General features: G+C 35.1%; 4 protein-coding genes across 7 annotated transcripts; 2 read left to right on the top strand and 2 right to left on the bottom strand.

Annotated features, from left to right (window-relative positions):
• On the top strand, positions 1–5,020 carry LOC145586671 (tetratricopeptide repeat domain-containing protein PYG7, chloroplastic-like). 4 transcript variants are annotated; one of them, XM_081643559.1, is made up of 5 exons: positions 1–405; positions 2,519–2,570; positions 3,219–3,511; positions 3,882–4,028; positions 4,598–5,020. In XM_081643559.1, the coding sequence occupies exons 1-5, from the start codon at positions 169–171 to the stop codon at positions 4,877–4,879; spliced, it is 1,011 nt and encodes a 336-aa protein (XP_081499685.1). In that variant the 5' UTR covers positions 1–168; the 3' UTR covers positions 4,880–5,020. The 4 variants fall into 4 exon arrangements, with proteins under 4 accessions (XP_081499685.1, XP_081499688.1, XP_081499686.1 ...); XM_081643562.1 differs by having other exon boundaries at positions 278–405; positions 2,515–2,570; XM_081643560.1 differs by lacking the exon at positions 1–405 and adding an exon at positions 1,766–1,791 and having other exon boundaries at positions 2,515–2,570.
• Positions 5,021–5,901: 881 nt separating this feature from the next.
• LOC145585552 (dolichyl-diphosphooligosaccharide--protein glycosyltransferase subunit 2-like) lies at positions 5,902–15,223 on the top strand. Its single transcript, XM_081642253.1, has 20 exons — positions 5,902–6,103; positions 6,248–6,386; positions 7,239–7,431; positions 7,579–7,668; positions 8,161–8,223; positions 8,360–8,429; positions 8,662–8,726; positions 9,346–9,400; positions 10,431–10,558; positions 10,678–10,793; positions 11,572–11,641; positions 12,205–12,309; positions 12,423–12,512; positions 12,627–12,775; positions 13,142–13,253; positions 13,329–13,412; positions 13,821–13,901; positions 13,976–14,200; positions 14,570–14,692; positions 14,905–15,223. Exons 1-20 carry the CDS (start codon positions 6,094–6,096, stop codon positions 15,007–15,009), a joined length of 2,073 nt encoding a protein of 690 aa, XP_081498379.1. The 5' UTR covers positions 5,902–6,093; the 3' UTR covers positions 15,010–15,223.
• A 694-nt stretch (positions 15,224–15,917) lies between these two features.
• Positions 15,918–21,537, bottom strand: LOC145586669 (uncharacterized). Its single transcript, XM_081643558.1, has 11 exons — positions 21,169–21,537; positions 19,143–19,750; positions 18,966–19,055; positions 18,613–18,852; positions 17,796–18,017; positions 17,404–17,704; positions 17,007–17,323; positions 16,798–16,913; positions 16,615–16,718; positions 16,456–16,529; positions 15,918–16,368 (listed from the first exon to the last, which is right to left on the bottom strand). The coding sequence occupies exons 1-11, from the start codon at positions 21,386–21,388 to the stop codon at positions 16,276–16,278; spliced, it is 2,385 nt and encodes a 794-aa protein (XP_081499684.1). The 5' UTR covers positions 21,389–21,537; the 3' UTR covers positions 15,918–16,275.
• A 1,160-nt stretch (positions 21,538–22,697) lies between these two features.
• On the bottom strand, positions 22,698–25,977 carry LOC145585551 (exocyst complex component EXO70A1-like). The gene is made up of 10 exons (XM_081642252.1): positions 25,732–25,977; positions 25,055–25,260; positions 24,755–24,970; positions 24,380–24,518; positions 24,077–24,289; positions 23,730–23,935; positions 23,444–23,641; positions 23,264–23,363; positions 22,936–23,183; positions 22,698–22,815 (listed from the first exon to the last, which is right to left on the bottom strand). Exons 1-10 carry the CDS (start codon positions 25,972–25,974, stop codon positions 22,698–22,700), a joined length of 1,887 nt encoding a protein of 628 aa, XP_081498378.1. The 5' UTR covers positions 25,975–25,977.
• Positions 25,978–27,117: the final 1,140 nt, after the last annotated feature.

The raw sequence follows: 27,117 nt of genomic DNA, 5'->3' as shown, positions 1-27,117 counted from the left end.
CCACATTTTTATCCATGGAAAATCAAACCTCATTATAACACTAACACACACTATCCACTCTAACCACTACCTCCTCAATCTCTTCCTTCAACCTCCCAAATTTCCCCAATTTTTCTGCAAAATTTCAAACACCCACAAAAATTAATCAAATACCCAGTACAATAAACCATGATTTCTGCCTCAATTTCTGATAAAATTTTCCATGTCGTCCCAATTTTGGTGAATTCTCCCTCTCATTCTCCCTCTACTGGAAAATCTTCTTCCATGTTTTTATCTCAATCTTCCTTTTCTTCTTCTGTATTGGTAGCTTCATTATCTCCTTCCAAATTCAAGTTATTATCTTGTTCATCAAATGATCCCAGAAATTTGAGCTCTTGTGATGGTTTAATCAAGCTTCAACGCAATGTAAGTGCTCTTGTTCTTTGCTAATTTTCTTTAAATTTGTCCTTTATTATGTAGCTTGGTTATTATGATGTATTGTTTGGATATTATTATTGTTGTGAGAGTGTTTGCTGTACTTTGCTTGAATTGCTTTATTATGGTTGATAACTTTGTTTGATGGGACCTTATCCATTAACTCATAGCCTACAAGACTCTGACTAATCTGAATTCGAGCTCGGTGAGGTCCCAACCGGGGGGGAGTTTTTGCTAAATGCTTGTTTGAAAGTTTATAGGGGGGAGTGGATCAAGAGGAGGGGAAAATACTCATCCCTTACATTCTTTTTCATTAATTAAACTGAAACTTGATTTATTTAGTAGTTCATGTCACAAGATGTGTTTGTTTCTTGTCTACGAGGCAAGATGTTGAGGATATGCTGTCTAAAACTTTAATGAGAGCATGTCAGTATAGCTTTGTTGCAACTCTTGCAAGAGCCAAAAGGTTTCTGTACTTCGTCCAGCATGTGGTGGTTCACATAGTTTTGAGGCAATTCAAGTATTAGAGCCTTTAGAGGTAAGCCACTAATCAGGAAGATAAGATGCCCTCACGAACATGTTGCTCGTGCTCAAGGAATGTATCAAGGAATTTAGTGAAGAGTATGTTTAATAGAAGTACTCACTAATCGATTTTTGGCTTTGTTAAGATAATAACCCACATGTGAGATGGGACAAGTTATTTGAAATTGAAGAAGAAAAGGGAATTTGACTAACTTATAAGTTTAGTGGGCTACTCCACCTATCACCAGTGGTTTTGGGATTGAACCGTGCTGGTCTTGTATGTGGTCAAACTCTCATCCGATGAGGGCTTTTGAACAAAATATTACCATGCTTGCACTTCTTTTATCTTTACCTTGTAAGGTTACTGTTTGGAAGCTCTAAAGCTTTATGTCTTTATGGGTTTTGTAGAAATATTATCATGCTTGCACTTCTTCAAGCTTTCCCTTGTAAGGTTATTGCTTGGAATCTCTAAAGCTATATGCCTTTATTTTATTTGAGCAAAATAAAGGTTGATTTATTTCTTTTATAGGCTTGGATTCTAGTAGAAAACTTGATTTTTGTAATGTGATGAGTCTGATGACCAAATTATGAAGTGATTCAAAAGGATATCAATAGTTTAAAGATGGTGCACATGCTCAAACACTAGTTTTGTATAAACATAAGTATCTGTAATTGTTGAAAGGACTTACCTCATTGAGGAATTTGGAGGAAAAACAAAAGCAAGCCAAATTTCCCTAAGGAACATGCAGAACAAAGGAAAGCAAGTTCAGCATCGGTTAAGGAAGAGTGTAATACTGTAATCATGTGAAATGAATGTTGCTTCTTGATGAGGATTTTGGTAACTATGGTCCATGAGTGAGTAGCATCTTTCAATAATGCTCGTGTTACATAGCTTCATTAAGAACGTAATTCTGTATTAAGTATCCAAGAACTTGTTTTTATTCTTACTGATATAGGTTCCGTATTGGTGACTTTGAAAAGCTTATACAAATAAAGCTAAAATTTAACTGGAGTAACTTATTCCTATAATCAGCTGTGTCAACATAATGATTTCTCTGTGCTCTACTTGCAGTGAAGCTGTTACCTAAATGTACATGTTAATGGATGTGTAATTTTTTATATATTCCTTTTTTTCTTTCTGTTTGTAGGAGGATGCATGTATGAGATTTGTTTGCATGTGAGAGGAACTCAAAGTTTCACTCAGTGCAGCCTAATACTGTGCAATTTTCTATAGCATGTTTAGTCCTAGGTTATTAGTCAGTAATGTGATATTTTGAAAGTAATAATGATTAATGATGTGTCAAATGTTTACCTATTACGTACTCCTATCTAAGCAAACATAGGACTAAAGATGAGTTGAAGGCATTTAACAACACAGTTTTGGCTCAAGTGTCTACATGTCTTAAAGTTCGTGATATGTGGTTCCTATTGTGATTTTTGTCATTTGATTTAGTTCCACAAATCAGTGAATGACCTATAATAATTCTTACTGTCTGTGATTTTTTAGCTAGTGATAATTTTCTTTATGCTTTACTGGTCTGCACAGTCTTTGATTTTTCTCCTTTGTCGTGTATGAAGGCAGAAATTTGGAATGGCATTGACATTGCGACCAATCTTATCAATATATCAGCATGGTAAATCATCTTATCTTAGTTTCAGCTTTGTAGTATGATATTGTTGACATCAATATTTTCAAATATCTTGATTTTCTGAATATTTGTTTCTTATGATAGTCCGGAGCACGATTCTATGTATTCCAACAGCTAGAGAATGGCATCTGCTCACCTTCTTTAGAATACAATATTACTACATCACTTTGATTTATGAGAAAAGTATTTGTTCTTTTACTTTAATGAAAATGGTTAACAAAGAAACTAATAAGCCACTATTGCATTTAACTTATTTTAACTTTTTTAAGTTGTATACTTGTTTTAATATCCTATCTCTTCTTCGTTTCAATAAAAAAAAGTTTATAATTATCTTTTTGGTCAAAAGTGAAAATACTAATCAAGGCAAAGGGAATAATAAATTCTCACTATCGTTCTTCGTAGTGTAACTGTGTAAGTATATACTAGCTAACACTGTCCATGACAGTCATTATCAATATGGTTTTGTTGCTTGTTTCAAAAAGGTATAACCCCCTTGTATATTAGAACCTGTGGGATCATTAATGGGTTACTGAGTAAATATTAATGCATCTTCAATTGAGTATAGTGTGTTTTTGCTTTGGCTACACTTGCTTGCACATTTGATGCCAAGGGTCTGTATTTTAACTGTTACAGATCTCTCTAAGAAACTTTGCACCGTGAAAGATGGTGAAAATATGAAGGGCTTATTAAGATGTGCTACTACCCTTTCATCTGCTACAATTGCCTGGCTGACTTCTTCACAAGTGGCATACTCCAGCACTGACATCAAAATAAATCCAGTTTATGAAGTTGGAGAGTTGTTTGAATTGGGAATTCAGTTGTCATATGTGCTTTTGCTGCTGGCTTTGCTTGGAGTTGGGACTTTTTTTGTTATCCGTCAAGTCCTCGTTCGTCGTGAACTTGATCTTTCTGCTAAAGAATTGCAGGTCAGCTTTTCTATTTTGATGCATGTATAGTTGAAATCTATAGTAGAAAATTAAGACTATTACAATGTCTTTTACTTAAGATTCCTGATCAGGAAGAAATAGAAAAGGGATTATTAATTAAAGGATTTTCCTGTGAAGATATTTTAAACTTGCTCTATATCCATTTCTATGTGAGACATAGATAGGTGTTCCTTTGCACAATGCTCTATTTTCTTTGAGGAAAACAATCCCTCTAGACAGTAGTAATTTCTGTAAAAATAAGCTTTTATTCCAAATTATCTTTGTTATTCTCAAGATATCCTTCATAAACACTGTACATGATCTGTGGTCTTTGTGAGATGCTTGAAAAATCAACTTGGTGCAATTATAGGAGCAAGTAAGGAGTGGTGACGCAAATGCAACTGAACTCTTTGAACTTGGAGCAGTGATGCTGAGACGAAAGTTTTACCCAGCTGCGACTAAATTCTTGCTTCAAGCAATTGAGAAATGGGATGGAGATGACCAGGATCTTGCCCAGGTTTGAAAAGCAATGATGATTTCCAGGCTTCTAAAATTTTGCATAGTCTTCATATTTATCTTTCATCGTTTCTTTTCCATATGTCAAGGAAACCACTCAAAGCATGTAATTCAATATTCACGCCTTCTTCTTCACTACTTATTGAAAAATGGCCTTATATGAAAGTCCCTGAATTAAATATTCCTTGTACTGATTGAAATTAGTAAGAGGTACACTATAAACCCCAAGACCTGAAATGATGATGGTGGTTGTTTGTTATGCTTAATTCGATCATATGCTGGCTTAACCAATGATCTGTCACTTGGACTTGAGTAATCTTGCCACAGATAGGTATGTGTCGGAGTCAGCTATATTATGAAAACTCATGTTTTCTTGAGTGTTGAAGTTCTGACATGGGTTATGGTGAAATGAAGAGTCCATCTAACATAGCTAGTCATGATTCTCCATTACACAAGTAACTTTCCTAGGACTTTCTGCACTATACTGTAATAAACAGGTCTAATCTTTGGTTAGTGTGATTATTTAGGTATTATGTATCTATATCTAAACATAAAAATCTGCACCTACAGGTTTATAATGCATTGGGTGTGAGTTATGTGCGTGATGGAAAGATTGACAAGGGTATCTCGCAATTTGAGAAAGCTGTTAAGATCCAACCAGGGTATGTCACTGCTTGGAACAACCTTGGTGATGCATATGAACAGAAAAAAGATCTCAAGACTGCTCTTAAGGCATTTGAAGAAGTGTTGCTTTTCGATCCCAACAACAAGGTGGCACGCCCTCGAGTTGAGTCACTAAGGGATCGTGTTAACATGTACAAAGGCGTCCCTGTAAAATCCAAAGAAAGGTGATAGTGTTATGATGTTAAACTAACTTGAATTTGACATGGTATGAATTTGAAAACTGGTCTTAAGTTATGACAATATATGAACTCAAGTGGTTGCTTTTTGCTTCCTTTGTTTCTTATTGTAAGGCGTTTGTAATATTTCTACTCGTGTAAGTTCTGATAATATAAGTTGTTTCAGGCCAAAAAAAAAAAATGCATTCTATAATGTAAATTTATCAATTTATCCAGTTTGTATTCTACTAAGAGTATTTCAGTATATTTCCTCAAAAAAAAAAAAAAAAAACAAAAAAAAAAAAGAGTATTTCAGTATTTTGATTTTTCAACAAAATCATCTTAAAAACCCTTTAATATATCGATGCCCAGCCTGGCCAACCTCAATTAGCAAATTTTAATGAAGGTATAATAGGATATGAGTATAAATTGTTGTCCATTAGTCTATCCACACAGAAAGTAAGAGTTTGTTGATGAAATTAACTTACGAGTTTAAAAGGTAACTGAAACATTAAAAGCTTCTTGTAAAAATTGATATCTTAAAATGACTAGTTGCTTAAGCTTAAGAAACTCTTGGTGCTTCTAAAAAGGGTAATTATCTATTCAATAAGTATTAAAGATCAAAATTGAATGAAATATTGGATAAGTGGAGAAACCACAAAACTTTGATTTCATCCTTGAGAGCAGACCATCTTTGTGTAATTGTATATATTAGAAATAACTCATGTTACACGCATTAAAATGAATGTGATATACGGTATTTGCAATATACTTGCAAGTTCATCAAAAATTAGACGATTCATTCACAGCCTAAAATATCAAGATAGAAGGCTCGGATCATGGATATGTCGTAGATTGGAATTCAAATAAGGTGGTTCTAACCTTTAAACATGACACAAACTTACCTACTTTGTATTTGCTAAATTTGTATATGTTTACGATACTTAAAATGTAAAGCATACAATATAAATGTTCCCGAGTATGTTAATTTTGATAGGTTTCCTAACCGGGCTAACACAAACACAATCAAGCCTATCGTGAACTAGTGAAAGTATGAATCACCAAAACCCAAATCCAGGGTCCAACAACTGACCCGAACCACATCGTCAACTCACAAGTCTTCACTCTTGAATTTTCTCTTCCATTGTTTCATTCGTTCACTCTGTTCTTCCTCTTCCACTCTCACTTTCTCTCTCCTAAGTAACAGTTCGTCGTAATTTTGATACAATGAAAGCCAGTAAGATCTCTCATTCTTCAAATTCAATCTAAGTTTGAGAATAAATCAAATCAAATTTTTACATTTTTTGTTAAATCTCATCAAATTTGTTTAATCTCACACTAAATTTCGATATTTTCCCCAAATTTGTGTGTTTTTTTGCAGGAATGGCTCGAAACCTAGGGTTTTTGGCCCTTTTTCTGATTGCGTCGATCTGTGAAGCTGCGATCTTTCGCCCAATTTCGAATTCTCACCGATCTGCGGCTCTTGAGATTTTCAAGCCAATCGATGGATCCTTTAAAAGGTTTTCAAAACCCCTACTTAAACCCTTGATTTCATTATCTATTTTCTAAGTAATTTTTTTTTGAATGTGTAACAATGAATTAGAATGGCGATTTTTATTCAGGTTGTTATTGCTCAATTTGATCCATTGTGCTGTTAATTTAGTTAAAAATTTAAAATCTAGATATCTTGAGAATGTTTAGGTTATTTAAATTAGAAAAAGGTAGAACTCGGTGGCCGATTTCGGTGTTGCTTAACCTGCCATTCGATGTTATCGGAAGTAGGTGAAGAATTGAGTTTTAGAACTTGAATTGCATATATTAGGTGCGGATTTTTTCAGGAGTAGGGGACTACTGTCAGAAGCTTGTTTGATGAATTATAAAGAACTTCAGCTGGCCAAATTGTTATCACAGACCAAATTCATAAAGCAAATGGCATGTGTAATTGTTGGTTATATATCCCAAATGATGATCGAGAGCTCAATACCTTCTAAATGCTACACACAAATTGGGATTGTTGGAATGGTTGGTTTGGGGATGTTTTTTTAAATCCCTGAAATTTGATGCTCGGTTATTTCTAGAAGTAGGAATATTGTACTGCCAGTATTTTGAATTACGATGTGGAAGACTAGCAGTATGTTTACTGTGTAACTTTGTGCTTGTTTGATGATGACTGTAAAAATTAATTTTCGTTTGGCATTAGTGCTTTATTCATCAGGCAAGTGACATACTTACATGCATTATGTAAAGCAGTGTTATTCCTGTCTTAAGCCTTGTTTGTCTATGTTCTTCTTATTTGTAGTATGCTCAATTAGATAGTTCTTTGAGGCTGTTCTTTGTTGAACATTTGTTGACTTCAATTTGACTTTGGATAGTCTTGAAGACGCTTATGAGGCTTTAAGAACTTTTGAGATCCTTGGAATTGGGAAAGATCTTGATATAAGTACTTCAACATGTGCATTGATTACGGAGACCCTTAAGTCTTCATCTGCTAGTTTGAAGGATCTCAGTGTTGCATTGAAATCGAACCGAGTCCTAAAGTGCAAGATTGATGGAGAGAATTTTAAGGTAACCATTCTTGAAAAGGTCCCAAAATTGTCAAATTGATCTAAGAAGGATATACTTATTCTTTTTTACGAACAATAATTTGAATCAGTCAATAGGTCTGAGGAGTTTTTAACCTTATTTTTTTTTTCTCTCTCTCCCATCTTTTAGGTTGTCAACTCAAAACTGCAAGCGGCAATCACTAAAGCAAACTCATTGCTTGACTTCTACTATTCAGTTGGAAGCTTGGTACTTCTTAAGGTAAAAATTCTCTGCAATTTGCCATTTTCCTTTTTATTTAACATCAACTTGATCAATTGGCTTTGAAGAGGCTTCCTCCAACGGTAGGGGAGGGGAGAGAAGGAGCAGATATCTTCAACCTCTCCTCAATAATAACAAACTGACTGTTTCCAATCAATTATGGAAAGGAAATGACCATGTGCTATCAGCCTACTCCACAATAAGAATTATGCACTCACAATAAATAAGTCATTTATGTTTTAATCTACTCCATATTTTAAAGCCAAGGAAGTAAATACTCATCTACATTGGAAATGGATGGATCTAAAGCACTTTTTGTCAATTTTATGTTGTGTAGACCAATTTTTTAAAAGTTTGCACCATATGATACGTTGACATTACTGAATATCAAAGCTGATTTATGTTAGTTTTCTATCATTTTCAAGATTTAATTTATTTGCTTGGCATTCTTGATAATTTTTTTGGCAATTTATTTCATAAACATATGTGCAGGATCAGGCTGCTGATCTAGAAATTCAGCTTGAAAATGCTGATGAAGTCTTCCGCTCAGTCAAGGTTGGTTTTTTTTGGATTTTGCATTGTTAATCTACTTCTCCCATGGTTGGCTCTAGGTTGTTTGCTTTATGGTTTTGCTCCTTTGGCTTTTTAATTCAATTGGATGCCATAGCTTATGTTCATACATTTTTGTTAGGCTCTTGGTCAAAGTGATGGACGGTGGCGTTATAGTTCCAACAAACCTGAGTCCAGTACTCGTGCTGCTGGTAGTATCTCCCCTTATAAATTTGATCTCCATTTTTCGTATTAGTTTTATGTCCATCTGTAGACCCTAGCTGTTTCTAGCATGTGTTATTGTTGTATAAAATGCATACTTTTGGGGGGATGTGGTGACTTTTTTGCTGCTGTTATGACTTTTCATTTCAATCCTATTGATAAAAAATTTCTATCCATAGACTACTGACCATTTGTCTAATGCTAACTGTCTGCTTGCTGCAGGAGTAGCTCTTGAAACTCTTGCTGGTGTTGTTTCATTAGCCTCAGCTGACATCGATCAATCACTGGTATTTGCATATTGTGCTATTCCCACTCATCTTCTGAACATGGCAATTCTGGTTTATTCATGTGATACAGATGACTGTGCTGTTTATTAGATTGATCGTCTTCTTGTAGCTATGTTGATTTTTGGTAATTAATTTAAGTGTTAATATTGAAATGTCTGTGTGACTCTATGTTAATACCCAGGCATTTTTGTTTGGATTTTCGGATGGTTTTAAATTTATATTGCCACAAGTTATCCTTTGTTAAGTTGGAAAATTAGCTTTATTACATTGATATCATCTTAGTTTATGCATATAGATGAAGGATTAATACATTTTTCCCCTTCCCTTCAGATAAGGGAGGCTATACTATTTTAGAGTGAAGTATGTTGCTTCCACTCTTTGAATCTTTAACCACAGTTTAGATCATCTGTGTTCCATCCAGCATTTGGTCATTATCTTCTTGTAATGGCTGTAACATACCCTTGACCTGCAAATTGATTTGTAGCTGGCCATATAGTCTTGCTATTGTAATGCCATATTCCATTACTCTTAATACTTTTATGTACGTATCACATATGATTCTGCTGTAGCAATAATTTTGGGGCTTTATCTAATATTTTGTTGAACGGACATTGGACAGATTGGTACTCTGAAGAATGATATAGTGAAACTGTTTGACAGCGTTGAGAAATACGGTATGTAGAGATCTCCTCTTGTGTTTTCTTGTCACTGCCTCACTGCTACTTGGTAGTATGATGTCGGTGATATGCATATGTGATATTCAAATGAATTATTTCAAAGTTTTTAACAAAGAAATGTCAAATGAATTTCAAAATGGATCGTGTGGGTAATTTTGTGAGCTTGCATGATATCCTGTTGATAATTGAAGTATGTCAATAATGTGTTTATGTTGTGATATAGCTCTTGATTTTGTAACATGGATAGCATTTTGTCAGAAATCTTGTGTCAGACATTGAATATCTAGAATCTAGTTATAGTACGAAATTGAACAAGTTTATAGACCTGGAAACTTGTTCACGCCTCAATAACAATGAGAGATGTGACCATGTGAGCCCTTTTCTCACTCCAAAACCGATGATAGTTGGAAACTTGTTCACACTTCAATAACAATGAGAGATGTGGCGATATGAGCCCTTTTCTCACTCCAAAACCGATGGTAGTTTGTTCTATTGATTAGATTAAACACCTAACCGCCAATCGCTATAGTCTTTGCTAAATCTTCCTATGAAGGTTGTGTTATCGTGTTACATCCCCAATTATTTCATTAATAAGCATCATAGGTTGTCTTTTATCTTTTTTTGCTCTTTGTGGCTATCTGTTAAAAGTGATACTTTCATATCATGGATTTGTGATTCATAAGTCGAACAAAAAGTCATATTCCTATCCCTATCCCCTCTATCTTTTTATTTTTTTTATTTTTTATTTTTTTTTATTTTTAATAAAAGAAAGGGATAAAAAAACAGGGGACATGATAAAAATGGCCAAGAAAACAGAACGAAAAGATAGTTTTTAACTGAAGTTTGTGTTGTTCAAATAACACTCTAGTAATGATTCAAAATGTTGTAATTGCCTTTCAGATTTGCTGAAGTATCAAATTCACGTCTATGTATTAAGCAATGAGACTAGCTTATTGTTTGTTGTTGCTTTTTCCTTTTTTTTTTTTTATAATTTTATTTTATCTTCTATTTTATTACCTACCTACAGACGATGGTGCCATGTTCTTTGATGAGAAAGTTGTTGATGCTCTTGAATACCAAGGTCCACTTTCAACTACATCATCAGTTGTTCGAGGGCTTGTGGCATTTGCTGATGTAACTTCTGGGAAGATTACTGTAAGTTGATATACATGTAAAGATTTATTATAGGTGGTCCTATGCATAGGTGTTTGTGCTTGCAAGAGGTTGAATGATGAATTGTGAAGATATTTCCTAATTTAAAATGCAATATGCAGGTTTCTGGAGACAAAATTTTGGGTTTGGCAAAATATTTTCTTGGCATTGGAGTGCCTGGAAATTCCCATGATTTCTTTGAACAGATTGATGCATTAGCTTTGTTGGAAAACAACAGGTAATGCTTGAATAGCATGCATATCTCTCATCTCATCTTGTTGCAATTGGTAACTTACCTTTTTAATTCTTCATGTTTAGATTTACTAAATTATCCCGATTCTTCCTTGGTAATATAGGCATTGGAATGGTCAGGTTTCATGTAAATTTCAATTTATAGACCTTTTAGCCAATATGAAACACTAAGAATTGAAATAAACTTTGAAAATTTACAAATAGCAAAAATATTTTGGGAAGTATTCTATATAATTAGAAAGTATACGTAATTGATATCTCTGTCATGGAACTTGGAGAAAAGATCGTGATTAATCCCAAAGAATGGGGAAAATACCTTTTTTGTGTATGAAAGGAGATTTCAGGTCTGGACGTCTGGTGGTTCAGATTAGTTAGTTTTGGATCAAACTAACAAATAACTCGAAGTTGTTGGGTTTTGAATTAAATTCAATTTATTTAACACGAGCAATGAAAATTCTAGATTATTTATGTAATATGTACTTGTCTGGTTTCAAATGGCTTGATGTAGTAGGTTTGAAGATTGACCCCATAAGCACTGAGTGTATGTCCCTGCATAATAAAGATTGCAAATAATTGCCAGTCATTTTTTTACATTTTATATTATATAAGATTTCAATAACTGGAAAAGCGACTTTTCTCTCATTACTGTTAACTTCCCTATTGATTTACATTTTGCTGCTTTGTTCCCTCTACTATGTATGAATACAGAGCATGGTGAGTTGAGCTTCATGTAAATGTAACAATTTTTTATTTTTCCTGTGTAGGGTGTCAATTCCATTGATCTTGTCACTCCCATCTACGGTGCTATCCTATTCCAGAAATGACCAGCTCAAGGTACCCACCATTTTTATCTTTCATATGTGAGAAGTTGCTTTTTATGTGCCTTAATCTTTTTAGTGCGAGGGCTCGCTTCCCATAGATAGTTTTGAGGGCAAAGGAAAATGTAGAGTAGACCATTCTATTGTTAGTGTCCGCATGTGTACTATGTAGGCTATATATCCAGGCTGACTGGTGTCATTGATGTCTAATATGTGAACTGGAGGCAACTTATATAGGATACCATTTTTTTTTGTGGGGTGGGGAGCATGCTGGCAGAGAAAATTCAGTTTTTTTTTTTTTTTTTTTTTTTTTTTTTTTTTTTTTTTTCCCTTTCTTCCTCAACCACTTTAGTATGGTCTATGACCTTGTCATAAGTATGGTATGTGGTTAGTGAAATGTGATATTTTTTTTGGCTGATTGAAGCTCTTGTATCTCATAGCATCAGTTCGTATAATTTCCTGCAATAATATGTGCATAGCTTACCTTCTTTTTGTAAAGGCTGCAAAGTGTTACAAATTGACAAGTATGGAGTATTTTTCTAGTGTTAAGTTTGTTTTAATTGTAATATATGTGAGCAGGTTAAGGTGAACACCGTACTTGGATCTGAGGCACCTGCCCTGACTGTGAAAATCGTGCAAGCTGCCAGTGTTAATTCAAAAAGTGCTCCCGTGATTGAGAACCAGGTTTTGACAAACTTGGCATATGTTGCTTGATTTGTTTCTTATATTTACAATTCTGATTTCCTACAAGCTTTTTAATGACTTGCCAACTAATAAAGCCAAATCTGTTGTCTCAGGATCTTAAGTATGCCGCAGATGGTGGATTCCATGTTTTGGATTCTTTGCCGAAGGACATTGATGTTGGGAAATATGAATTTGTTTTCAAGGTAATATTTCTGTTCTTCACTTTTCACTGCTAATGTTGTGATCTCATGCAGAAAAAAGCCAGGAATTGACATCTCTTTTTTTTTTCCCCTCCCTTTTCTTGGATCATAAATTAGATTGCTCTCAATGATCCAAGTCAGAGTGATGTATATGCTACAGGAGGCCGAACTTGGGTTAAAATTTATTTCACAGGAGAAATTAAAGTTGAAAATGCAGAGATATCAGTCCTTGATAATGATCTTGGCAATGTGGAATCTCAGAAACAGTAAGTATATTTCCAACAAGTTTCTGAATACTTATTCATCCACCATCTTTGATTCTGAGCATGATATATCAAATATTGGCACATTTTATAAATCATACATTCCAAAGTCGTATCTGTGCAAAATGAACCCGTAATTCCATGATTTGGCTGTTGGAGAACTTATGGTCGCATCTGAGCTAAATTAGAAAATGGAGACGTTATAGTGTATTTTGAACACTTTGTGTACCATAGTCAATTAGGCACACTCATTTATTGTTCTAGAATCTGGGCTTGACATGCTTGTTCAAGAAATGAAAAGAAAAATTCTTTATTAGAGAGTTGTCTTGCAATAATCAAGTTTTTTAATGTTAGAAGATGGGATTGCAGGTTAGATTTGTCCACAGACAGTGCCATTTCTCTGTCAGCAAACCATCTTCAGAAGCTGCGTCTCTCCTTTCAGCTGTCCTCACCTCTGGGAAATGCATTCAAGCCCCATCAGGTTTTTATTTTATTTTTTTAGAGAATGCCTCATCTTCAAGATCTTTAGATAGTTTGCTAATCAAGATGGCGGCAGGCATTGTTGAAGCTGCGACACGAGACAAATGTTGAACATGTATTTGTTGTTGGGAGTTCGGGGAAAACGTTTGAATTGACGCTGGTAAGTTTCCTTTACTGCTTTCGGTATATCATGTCACCAATGAATCTTTCTATATCTGCATAGAATTATATGAATTCCTATTTTTAATTTTGAAAGAAAAGTTAACTCATTAACAGAAGAGGCATATGATATCTACAAGAGAAATCAAAACTAGCAAATAGAAACTGAATTGGATAAAAAAATATTTCTAATGGGAAATCGTTGGGGATGTTTATGTTGCTGTGTAGTACAGCCCTACATGAGGGGTCTTTCGATCTAATTATAGCATTGTTGGCTTTGAAACTCCTATTCTTTGCTCCATGTACATAACATATAACGCATGGATGAAATATTGTGTACAGTTTATAGTTTTATCATCTTTCTGAAATTACGTATCTGCAAGCATCATCTCATGATTTTGTTCTGTAGGATTTCCTTGGACTAGTGGACAAGCTCTACTACCTTTCTGGCAAGTATGATCTGCAATTAACCGTTGGAGATGCTGTCATGGTAATTATGATTCTGTACATTTTCAATGTTCTAGTACTTGCATTGTTTTGGTTTTTCTAAATTGACCTTTTCAGGAGAACTCTTTCTTTCGATACCTGGGTCATATCGACTTAGATCTACCTGAAGCACCTGAGAAGGCAACTCGGCCACCTCTTCAGCCAATTGACCCTCTTTCGAGGTTTGGACCCAAAGAAGAAATAGCTCACATTTTCAGAGCCCCAGAAATGCGTCCACCTAAGGAACTTTCTCTTGCTTTCTTGGGCCTTACCCTTGTTCCACTTGTAGGATTTTTTATTGGGGTAAGTTAATCTTTTCAGGCCGTTTTACTTCCATTGTGCCCCAACTGGCCAAAAGGCAATTATTTCCTTGTTTAAAGAAATAATTATATAAAATAAGCTCCAAGATGTTAAGTTACAATACAAGATATGAAATTGTTCATGCCATTTTGATTATTTGTATGCATTGAAGTAGAATTCCTTGCTGTCAAAAAGTTGTCCTTTTATCTGTTCTGATTATTGTAACATACATGCTTTAGCCTTTGTGAACCACTAACCATTGGATTTTATAATGTTTGTAGTTTTGTACTTTTAATTCCTGTTCAATTTACTAACTGTTAGCTTTGAGGTGCCACTTTTTCTCTTACTCTGATCTTCAATGCCTTCTTGCAGCTCCTTCGCCTTGGGATAAACTTTAAGAAGTTCCCTACAGCAACAGTATCTGCTGCATTTGCTGCACTCTTCCATGTTGGCATTGCAGCTGTACTTTGCCTCTATGTCCTTTTCTGGCTGAAGGTTTGTGTATACTATAACTCATTTTCCACATGAACTTGTGATTTGTAAATCCTTTGTACAAAACTGTCTTATTTTTTTTTCCAAATTATTCTCTTGGTCTGGACTTGATTCATTTTCCAGGAAATCTTTATTTTTTTTTTAATTTTATTTTCTTGTGTTTGCGGTTCTGCAAATGGTTCTTCTGTATTCAACCCTTTGTTCAATACCTGCAGTTGGACCTGTTTACAACACTGAAATACCTGAGCTTCTTGGGAGTCTTCTTGTTATTTGTCGGTCACAGGACTCTTTCCAACCTAGCCAAAGTGAAAGCTGACTAGCACGGTACATTGGAGGAAAATTTCCTTGATTGAAGTGTGCTGTTGGGGCACATATTTATTTGAGGAATTCCCCTTTCAGAAAGTTGAGAAGTTGTAGACATTTAGAGTCAATTTTGTAGAATTCGATTTTTCACTTGAGAATGCCAGCTATAGTGTAGTTCTTTATTTTATTGTATACACGTATTCAGAACTTTTATCTAAAAGCATTCTCTTCTATGAAGTCTTTCAATATTCCCCTTCCCCCCAACATTGTTATTGCCTTCCAATCTGTGGTTCCAACAGCCCAAATTCAAGACATTGAATCAACTTGTAAACAATGAAGGCTATAAAAGTGAATCATATTTTGAGTTTTTGAGTCGTTCAAATCATCTTTTCATCTGCATTTATCGGTATGGTTCAGTTCAGTCAGATCAATGTTGTTTTGTACTTGTGGATATAGTCATATAACTGCAAGGTCTGCAACACAAGGGACATAGTAAAGGACTCTGTGGCGGTCTAATTATAAAAACTTAATCAACCATATCCAATTTTGAAAATGTTTATGCAGTAGCTATTGGTATAAAAACTGTATATTGTGGGTTAAGTGATTAACACTCAAATTTGAAGATTTAAAATTTTCTTGGTGCTTAAGGAGCCACAAAGGCAGATGATCAGAATCGATCCGTATGACCATATTCCTAAAATCAAGAAGAAACCTTTAATCACTTGAGCTATCCCTAAATCTCAATTGTTAACCTTTATAATTGGTGATTAGTCCATTTAATATCTCCCCATAATTACTCATCAACCTTTTTGCAGTCACAAAAAATTTAAACTTTGATCTCGCCAAGCCAATTGGTGGCTGCATCTATCTCCTCCCTGAGGGTTTGTGTAGAACGACTCTTTAACAGATTGTATAGGAAAGAGGATAACATTAATGCCAATGTATAAATCATTTCTTGCCTTGTAACTACATCAAAACACAAGCTTCCTTGCAGGAAAATTTTGAAACAGAATTTCTTGCCTCTAAACCTATCTAAAGTGCTATGCTAAACTAACAATACAAGATCTTATCATCACTCGGCCTTAAATAGGACAAGTGTAACTATTGCAAATGAAATACACTAGTAGAGCTTAACCCCACATCACCTTACTGCCGCCTTCATATGAACATAGAGGTAAAAAGAAAATTGTAGAATTGTTGAAGTAGCAATACTAACGCATGTTGCTGCAAAGATGAGAATTTTAAGGCGTCTTTGCTGCCTCACAGTACTAAAACCAATCAACTCAGTAATATGATCCAGAACTTCCACCTCCCATGTAACCACTACCACTCACACCACGGCCAGAATACAGTGATGAGTAAGAACTGCCACCAACCTGAAAGATCAACAAAATTGAGTAAAAGCCTACCCAATTTTAGAAACTGAACTGAATTTTCAACTAAGCAGGGACTTCGAAACATACATCTGATCCACGAGAAGGATATTCACTCCCATAGCTTGATGAATACATACCACCATCATTGCCACTGTATGAACCTAGAGTACAAGAAACTATCAAAAAGAGACGTATGGTGACATAAAACGTTCAAGTTACTAAATATTTATAGTTACAAGGGTGTACCATTATAGCTCATGCCTTGACGACTACTGTAAATGCCATGAGAATCCTGAGCAGAGATTGAACTTCTGCTGCTGCCACTATATCCCGCAGTGGACCTCCCCATTCTAGAAGCAAGAGATAATTTTAGTAGCTGAAAGAAAAATACATGGCCAAATACATTTTAGTCCTGAGATTAACATTGACCTGTCACCATATGTATCTGCATACTGAGAGCTTCCTGAAGGAATGTCATAGTCCACACGTGCCCTTGAATGGCGAATACTATGACCAGGATCAGTGTATCGTGAAGGAACATCATCCTTGGAAATCAACATCAGAATTTAGTAAAACCATTATGTTGAATAACAAAATGAGAAGGTACAAATTGAAACAAAGGAACCTCAGCAACTAACCATAGCACTATAAGGGCGTTTAGAACCAGAAACAGACTCATAATCACGAGGGCGCCCTTCACGATAACTTGGAGGTGGTCTTTCATATCTTGGGGCATAGCTATCCTCTGGATAAGGTCTCCTAGTTGCAGAGCGTGATGCACTGCTCCTATGCACATCAGCATAGACAGGTGAACGGGCAGCATACTCGTCCCTATAAGTTGGACGCCTTTCTGGTGGCATCCTAGACCCATATTCTGCCACAGCCCTGCTCCTTGGAGGGAGCTCTTCCCTCCTGATATAATCTCTCTTCAAGCTACTCTTGGGTGATGGAGGAGCTGCACACAACAATGGGTCAGATGACACTAATACAGTTTACTGCCATCAAAAGTGACCAGCAAAGATCAGAATAAAATACCAGGAGCTCTTCTATCATACGGCCTCGGTGGAGGTGGCAAAGGCCTGGCTCTAGCTGGCATAGGTGGTGGGGGACGCCTATCCCGTACTCCAACAGGCCTCTTCAAGCCACGACCAACAGCAATGGGAGCCCGGCTAGCAAGTCCCCTCATACGAGGAGGAAGGGGACGTGGTGGTAATGGACGGTTCCAAGGAGCCCTGGGACGCCGCCCAGCTACACGGCCACCCTTATGATCAGCACGGGGATGGTTTTTACCTTTACCCCGCTGCAATGGCCTGGACAATCTGGCTCTTACTTTAGCCTGTAGAAGAATAAAATCAGGTAAAGCCATATGCATTATCTCACATACCTAGGTAAAAAACACATAAACAAGCTTATAAACCAATAATAACCTTGTGATCTCCTTCACCCAATTCTACATTATTAATGCTTTTAGCACATGTTACTGCTGCATCATGAGAGTCAAACGAAACAAAGCCAAAATCCTTTCTTCTTGCAGATGGCATATTACGAGCAAGTTCAACCTTTTCAATTTCCCCAAAACTCTTGAGTAGGATACGAACACGATCCTCATCCCATGAGGCAGGAAGACCATCAATAAACACAGTTTTGACCTAAAACAGTTTCAACCCAATATCATCCACAGTTAAAAGAAACAAATATTCAAAGAAATTGAGCAATGCATGACAAGAGCTTAACAGATGTGAAGCCTGGAACCTCAAAGATAATCCCACATTAAATATATACCTCAGCCAGCAACCCCAACCAGTGCTACATTCTTACAAAGATGTGGATAAGTATTACAAAAAAAAAAAAAAAAAAAAAAAAAAAAAATTACAAGAAATTAAAGAAGCATATATCATATCCAAAGTCGTAAGTAAAGACCACGTGTTGTTATAAAATTTAAGTTTAAAAAAAAAGCTTAGACAATTAGATCTACAGATATAAATATGAATAGAGCACAATGAAATATAATTAAGAATGATTGATATTTATTTAAGATAAGTAATAAAAAATAAAGAAAGCAGGAATAAGCATAGCCAATAATTCAATAAATTAAAGAGGAGAGGGGGGGAATAGAGACTGTATTCTGCTTTAATTGGCCATGTACTCACAAACTACCCTTCCTAATAGGTGTTTGACAGCTTGTAAGATCAATATTACTCCATTATCATCCAAGGAATGGGAAAGATGCTTGATCTAATTTACCTGGGCCATAATTTCATCTCCAGGATCAATGAAAGAATCTGCAAAAGAAACTTTTGCAGGCCTCTCAACTCCAAGCAAAACATCCCTTTTCTGAAGACGTTTAAAAGCATCCATGGCCTCGGAACGGGAGGAAAACTCCAAAAAGGCAAAACCTCTATTTTTTCCTTCATTGTTACTATCTTCCACTAATGTCAAGTCCTCGATATTTTCTATTCCATAAAGTTTCAATTTCTCTTTTAACTGGAAGAACAAATTAATATAGGCCAATCAGAAGAGAATAATGCAACTCCACATAACCAATAACAAAATAAACGCGAAGCCTGAAGAAGACAGCAACACCACAGTCTACTTACTTTTTCCTTTGTCCATGTTTTGCATATGTTACCCAAAAAAAGGGTATCGCTGTCTTGGCTTGGTGTGACACCACATTGCTTCCCATTCACCTGGAATTTTTGGTGTTAGAATAAACTCATCAACATTATCTGTGCTTTGCAGTCACTCAATCTATATGACAAGATCAAAACAAGTACCACAGGATTTTTAAGCTCCAAGACAGCTCGCTTTGCTTGCTCAACAGTAGCAAAGCGTAAGAATGCAAAGCCCTTGTTCTTTTTGGTCTGAGGGTTCATCATGAGCCTGACTTCAGTAACCTCGCCAACAACACTAAAAACTTCCTTCAAATCCTCCTCAGTAGCATCTTTGTCTAAACCACCAACAAACACTTCGAATTCTTTACGTTTACGCCTCTCTTTGACAAGTTCATGGTGTTCACGTTCTTCTGCAGCATCAAACAGTTCAGCATGCTCATGGCCATGGTCAATCTCATGCTTATGCTCAAGCTCATGGCCAGCATCAGTATGCTCATCGTCTTCTTCACCCTCCAGTTCCTCTGGAACTTCTTCCATATCCTCCTCAGCCATGTCTCTCTCCTCTTCCTCTTCCTCTTCCTCCTCTTCAACTAGGTCACCTTCCTCAACTTCCTCCACAACTTCGTCCTCTTCCTCCTGGAAATCTTCCTGGTCAACTTCTTTCTCATCATATCCATCACCATACTCTTCTGGTTCATATTCTGGTTCGTTATCCTCAAGGTCCAACCGTTCATCTTTTTCATATTCATCCTCTTTAACCTCATCTTCTTCTGCCATAGAAAGAGAGGTTGACAGAAATCCAGCCAGTTAACATGGTGAATTCACCATTAGGAGTAATAAGAGTTCTAAAGTGTTGGATGCACAGATAAAATTTCCATTAAGCCTCCAAAATCCAAAATCAAAAACATAATTGATATGGTTATTCAATAAAGTTAACTCAGGTTAAAAGTAAACATGTCCAAAAGAGCATTGGAGCATAGATTGTCTGTCATATCCGGAAAAAAAATAAAGCCACTTCCATTACTTTGTTGTTTCCTCGTAATAGATATTTGGGCAATTCTTAATTGTACCAAATGCATTAATCTTCATAGAAAGTAAACAGATTCGTAATCCATTTCTCACTAATGTTAACCTTTGCATACCATTGGCAATTTATAACAGACCTTGGTGTAAGCACACTCTATAAAAGTGTTTAGAGATTAAGGGAGTTTGAAACTTGTGCATATAAACAAACAGGAGATAAAACATAGCAAGGTAAATATAATGTTATGAAGAACACTTGTCCCTTCAAAAGCCCTTATCCCCAATATTGAAGTCTTAGATGGGCACTCCACATAAATGACTGTTTCCAAACACTGAAAAAGGGCTTGAACCATCAAGAACAGCTGAAACAACACAAAGACTTCCCTTGGTCATGCGTATATTAGATTTCCAATGGTTTAAAATCTTTCATTACCAGAAATATAGATTTGTCCTCCGAACAAGAGATGTCATGCCAGGTTAATGTGAGAAAGAACACAATGTACAAAAATCACTCTTTTAACACGCCTTTCTTATACACTTCATGTGAAAACTCACTACGAAATTATCCAAATTTCAATGTTTATAGTCCTCCCCATCTCCGAAGAGAATAAGGTGGAGTCACTTGAATTTCACCTAAGAAATTAGTTCTTTCTTGCTCATAACTTCAACAGGGATGGACCGACTTCAAGAATAGAGAGACTTATATAATCTAACAACAATTCATTCATTAGTGCCCAAAATGTCACCCCCACGACTAAACCAACCAAGCTAATTAAGCATCTGATTGACAAATTAGCCTAAACTGTATACCCAACAAATAAAAAAACATAACATGCAAAAACAATAATGAATCTTTTCTTCCATTCAGATAAAATTCATTCAACAAAGATATCTCCTTTACTCTTTTTTCTCATAAAACCTTCAAACATACCAACAATTAACTTCACCTAATAGCACTAATACATCATTAATATGAAATTATATCATAGATTAACAAACAAATAATCACCCACAATTCCAATTTCTCTTTCCTATCAAAAATCTAACCCAAATCAACAATTTCTTCCAATAAAATCAATATTAGCCTAAAAAAACATACAATTAATCAATAATTAAATCAATTGCAGAAATAATAATTAAAAAAAAAAAAAAAAAAGATACTTACTTGTCAAAAGAAAGGATCCATTAGACTCAGATAAAGGCTCAACATTCAGATCCGTTAAGCTATCAAGACTATAATTTTGTTCGGAAACTTTAACGTTATTGTCGTTAATTTCAGCCCTAACAACCTCGTTTTTAACATCATCGGACTTCACCGGAGTTTGTGAAGTTCTTGTCGTCTTCTTCCCCGGAGTAGCCGCCGCTTTCTTCGTTCTCGGGGGCATCTTCTTCTTCTAAGTCGTCTTCTTCAACTTTCGATAATTTTTTTTTTCTTCAGATTTTGGGGAAAATCAGGAAATTGAATAGAGAGAAATAAAGAAGCAAGAAATCAAGATAAATAGAGAGAGAAAAAGAGGGGTTTAAAATTAGGAAAGAAGAACCCTAATTTTGGGTTCGTTTACTTTTATTAGGATTTTCCACCGCATGACGTGGACATGTACACGTACTTAATAAATACGGAGTATTAAATACTCTTATTACCAAGTCTTTGCCTTTTTTTTTTTTTTTCTTTTTTCTTTTTTCTTTTTAATTTTTAATTTTTTTCTTTTTGTATTTGTGGAATCCTTTGACTCTATGAGAATATATGATCTCACTATGTCCTTTACTACTTATGATCTCATAGGCAATTTTTATTTCACAACAGGTTGTACTGGAGAAACATGGGGAAATTGAGGATCACAAAGTCGATAGAAATAATGTTAAAATAAATAAATACAATGAAAATTTTTAAATTAAGGCTTCATTTGGTTTTATTAAAATAAATACAATGAAAAATGATTTTTCATTGAGAACTTATATTCAACCACAATTGCAAATTAGTTTTCCTTTGTTTGGTTCATTATAAGAATTTTTTTAGAGACATTGAAAATAAGAGTCGAATTGTGAAGATAGTTGAGAGGAGTAGAAAAGGGAATGATGGAAGGAAAAAAGATGACTTTCCTTCTTTTGAAAAGGAAAATGTTTTTCATCATTGAGAGTACAGTGTAATAAGTTTTTTTGAGGAAGAGAAAATATGGAAATTCATAATGGAGACAAAGATTGAGGTGAGGGGAATAAGGGAGAATTGTTACATTAATTGTTAATTGTTACAATAAGGATTGAATGTTAAGGATCAATGTTACAATTAATGTTACATATTGAAATTGAATGTTAAGGATCGATGTAACAATTATTTGTTAAGAACCATTAATTGTTACATCAATCCTACCTTAACATTCCATTTCAATATATGATATGATTTTTCTTAGTGTAATTTGATGTCTATATCAATTAACTATTATATATTCTTGAATGTTATTGATAACTTATCGGCTTTCTTGGATAAACAAAAATCAAAATTAAAAATGAGCACAATATTCGGACATCAATCACCCCTTTTTCCAAATGTGTCAACCTTCATATGTCTCAATTACACATGACAATACATAGTTTCCCAGAGTTGTATGAGAAAGTTTAACTAACAATCATGTTAAATCAAGAAATATGTGCATGCAATAAGTCTCACAAGCTAGTCATTTCAGTTGTAATAAGCACCTATCGCTTTTGTTCACCCCAGTTCTTGCCCTCGAAAAACTCGTTTAGCATACGATCAAGATCTTCTGCACTGAATCTGATATACTTTTGAGGGTTTTTTCCACTTTCTATCATAGGTCTACAACCACAAAATTCCCATATTTATCAGTTAACTCAGTTTATACAAGTATATGTTAATTTATGTTGTAATATTAATCTTGCTTGTATAGAATTGAAGGGGTTTGCTATGATCACTTACCCATAGCGTTTGAAAAAATTTCGATAAGCAGGCAATAAGACCTCTGCTATAGCCAACCTCAGAGACTCGCGCAACTCACTGTCAGGAACTGTCCATTGAGATTGTCTTTGATGAAGCTCCTCGAATTGAATGTTGAAGTTCTTGAATCTCTCCTTTACCATTGACCTTGAAAGGGTCGGTGTTGCATCAGGCGTACTACCACCCCCACTAGTCGAACCTGCTGGCTGGACTGACAGAAATTGAAGGATCTACGAAAACAACAAAAATAAGGCTACTGCACTTTGTTGTTGATCATAACAAGCACAATAGTATGTCAGTAGAGCAATACTTTAGACCAGGAAATCCTCTTGTATTGATTAGCATGTTGTTGGACAATCCTACGATGTCGTTGAACCCAATCATCTCCTAGTAGGTCTTTTGCTTCAGACCTGCAGCAAAAGGAAAGCAGAATGAGTACGAGTAATGACAAGAAAAAGTTAAACAATAAAGATAAAAATGTGTAACAAACCTCCTAACTGATCGAACAATGTAATGAATGTTGTTCATAAGAAATAGTTGAGTCAAAGCAATATCTTTATACTGCTTGGATTTGCCATCCAGGTTAGTCTGAAGTGCTTGCATTATTCGAGTTGTGATTGCAGCTAGCTGCGCTCCTGTATTATCCCCACTCACTTCCTGGAAAAGTTGTTTCAGAGTGGACCGATAACTGTGAGACAGGAATTGATCACAACATGAATATATAACCTATTCATAGGAGAAATTACAAGAAATCATTCAAATTACACTTGGCTTACTCGAACAAAAACTTGACATAGTTAATCACATAGCTAGTCAATGGATGCACTGTTCCGTCCATAACAGTTGTTTTTGTGGCATCCTTCTCGACTGCATCTTCAAAATCACCAAATGTCTCATGGGCTGTCTGTGCCAGACGTTTTGTCAAGCTTGTCGCGGATTCCCTCATTTCCATACAAGGCTTACCCTCAAAAATAGTTTCTATCTATAGATACAACAACAGAACCAAAAAATGTACTTACTGTCAAATCCTAACAGATAATTCAAATGGAAAAAACAGAGGAAATCAACTGAATTTATAAGAAAAATAACACAATAAAATCAAAGATTACTTGATTCTTGTTACCTCAGGCTGAAGTTCTCTCATTATCTCATACATGTCCAACAATACAAATAATTTTTCGGGTGACCTTTTACTTCTCGCAATTGCATCCCCAAAACTAAGGAGCGAGGACACACATCCTGAAGTCACTTCAGCAAAACATAATATTCTGATTGATTCAATAGCTTTAAATATCTCATCACAAACTTTCTTCTCGCCAGAAAAGAGCAGTTTAACCTGCATTATTAATTCAGAATGCCAATAATAAATTCCATCACGAAACATTAGGATTGTGTAAAGACTTCAGATACAAGATCGATTTCTTACAGCAATTCGCATAAAATGTATCCAATTCCCAATCTTTGCCTCCAAAGCCTCCCACTGCATCTTTTGTACATCTTCTTTGGTAAGTCTCTCCACCCCGAGTTTTCTAAATGTTATTTCCATTACAGATGAACGTGTTTCCCTAGATATTCATATAGGATTAAAGACACTATTAATTAGTACTAATGACCACAAATCTTATACTAAATTATTAGCAGTTAATCTATCAAATTTCCCATGTTTGAAAGAAGATCATACATCTTTCTGATTTTTTTTTTTTCTTCTGTTTTGCTAGGTAGAAAACATATTACAACTCCTCTAATCAATCTCGATATCTCAACTAAATGAAACAACATAAGTAAAAAACAATGTGCATACCGATAAATGCTGAGAATTTGTTGTTGGTAGCCTGCTTGAATCATTTGATTGGCCAACTCATGGAGCAAAGGCAAAACTCGAGGTGGAATAAGATCTAGGGACTTATAACCTGCATTTTCCGTGCTTTTATTACTCTGTTCACCAGAAGCTGATGTTGAGTTAGGCCGTAATGTGTTTGGAAGGCAGTCGAAAAGACAATCTGGTTCAACAGGCTTGCTGAAACAAGGATACATAACCATTGATCACTCACTAATACCAAAAATTTGCATCAAAGTTGAAAATTTTTGAGTGATGACAAACCTGTTGGACATTAGAATTTGCTTAAACTCGTCTTCTAGTTTAGAAATGGCCTTAGAAAGTAAGTTGTTAACGCGATTTAGAGCATCATCATTACTCTTGAAACTTTTGTTGCTGCTGAAAAAAATTAGGACTGTTTTCAACTGATCAATTGCTTCAAGGTAACTTTCTAAATCTTCATGAGGTCCTCTTAAAATTTTTGCCTCAGCCTGCATTTTTTAGGACCGAAAAATTAAGTAAACCTCTTTGTTACACCCTTGATTATTATATATGTCAATAAGTTCCATAGAAAGCATATTGAAAAAATAAAGGCTCCAACTCATACCAACAACTCCCTCTACTAATACCATATGACAAATGTTATAGCCTTACGATGGTTTTGTATATTATATCACGCAACTCACATTTGGCTCTTGATACCATGTCAGATGACCAAATTAACCAAAAGTCCTAGACATCAAGCTTGCATTTTAACAATGTCGTGATGCCTATTTGAATAATATCCGAAACAATGCATGACCACAACAATTGATCATAGATTAAATTTTAGGAATAATGGCTATGAAATGCAATATTGTAGATATTAAACATTATTATATTGTTCCACATACTCATTATCAAGTTACATTTATTTCACCTCAAGTACTCGTGTGAGATCATCAAAGAATTAAGAAAAGAACCTTGCGAGCGAGATCAAATTGAGCGACGACTAACTCGGTAGCATTCAAAGTCTTGTCAATATTTTCATGCGCCCTTCGAATGGAATGGGTTCGAATCTGAGTAGGGCGCATAGCAGTTTCGAGGGAAGATAAGCGATGATCGAAAGAACCCAAAATAGAAACCATGTTATCTGTAATTGTTTGGCTTTTTGAAAGAGATTCTTTCATGAATTTCACCCTTTCTTCTAATGTTTCTTTTGACATTGGCAATGGTGCCCCCATTTTTTTTTCCTTGAGATTTTGTTTTCTGCCAATAACTTTATGTTTGTTGGTTTTGTTCACAGAGGTGCCCGATAAACTAGGATACAATTTTCATTTTATTTTTGAAAAAAAAAAAGTTGAAAGGTTTGTTAAATTTTTATTTTTGTTTTTTTTTTTTTTACTTTTGTTTAGCAAAGAACCCCTAACGGTGATATCGTTTCTGTGCATAAAAACTGTAAACACCATTAGCGATTTTTCTAAATTAAATAATATCATCCTCACCCAAAAAAATATTAAATAAAATATTATACTTTAATTTTTTTTTTCCACTTTAGCGATTTTATAATCATACATTAAAACTGCAAACACCATTAGCGATTAGCATTTTTAAATAAATGTACAAATAAGATTTGATCCTTGAAATTTACAATGGCTGCATTGAAAAGTCGTCATCGTTAGTATTTGAAAGAAAGATTTGTATTGTTTGGGAGAGAATTGCAAGTGTTTGGATGCTAGGTATAAATGTGCCTTTAGGCCATGCTTCTTGAGTTTTAGTCTAGAATCTTGTATGTTGGAGCGAGTTTTCACCAAAATCTTTACAAGCTTTTGCCTATCTTTTCAAAATGCTCCAAATAGTTCATTGTAGAAGGCTCTAAAACTAAGAACGAACCTCCTAAAACCTTCTACAAGGAGCCATCTAGCTAGGGGTTACTCACTCCCATCACCCATGCATGCGACTCCGTTATGGACAAGGATGTTTCCCACCAAATTTCAAGCATAATTGCATCAAGCCTAATGTAACCCATTAAAGCCTTGAACCGCGACTTTATATCCCCACACGAGGGTTCATTACATTTTCATAGGAAGAGGCTATCCAAGACATCCCATGGATTCATTACATTTTAATCAAACGCCCTTTTCTCAAAGGTTATCCCACTTTATCAACCGAATTGATTACAATTACTCTTACATACTTGTACAAAGTAATATATAGATCATTGGACACTAACTTTTATCTTATTTTTGTATACACTATTTGAAGGGTAAAAAAAGTATACAAAAAACAGCAATTATATATGATTGCATATTAAACTATTAAGCATTTTATGAATTTGAATTGTAAACCCAAATTAAAATTCTTCCAAA

This window comes from Chenopodium album, chromosome 16 (assembly GCF_948465745.1).
Source record: "Chenopodium album chromosome 16, dcCheAlbu1.1, whole genome shotgun sequence".
NCBI lineage: Eukaryota > Viridiplantae > Streptophyta > Magnoliopsida > Caryophyllales > Amaranthaceae > Chenopodium > Chenopodium album.
This window is presented reverse-complemented; position numbering and strand designations above follow the sequence as displayed.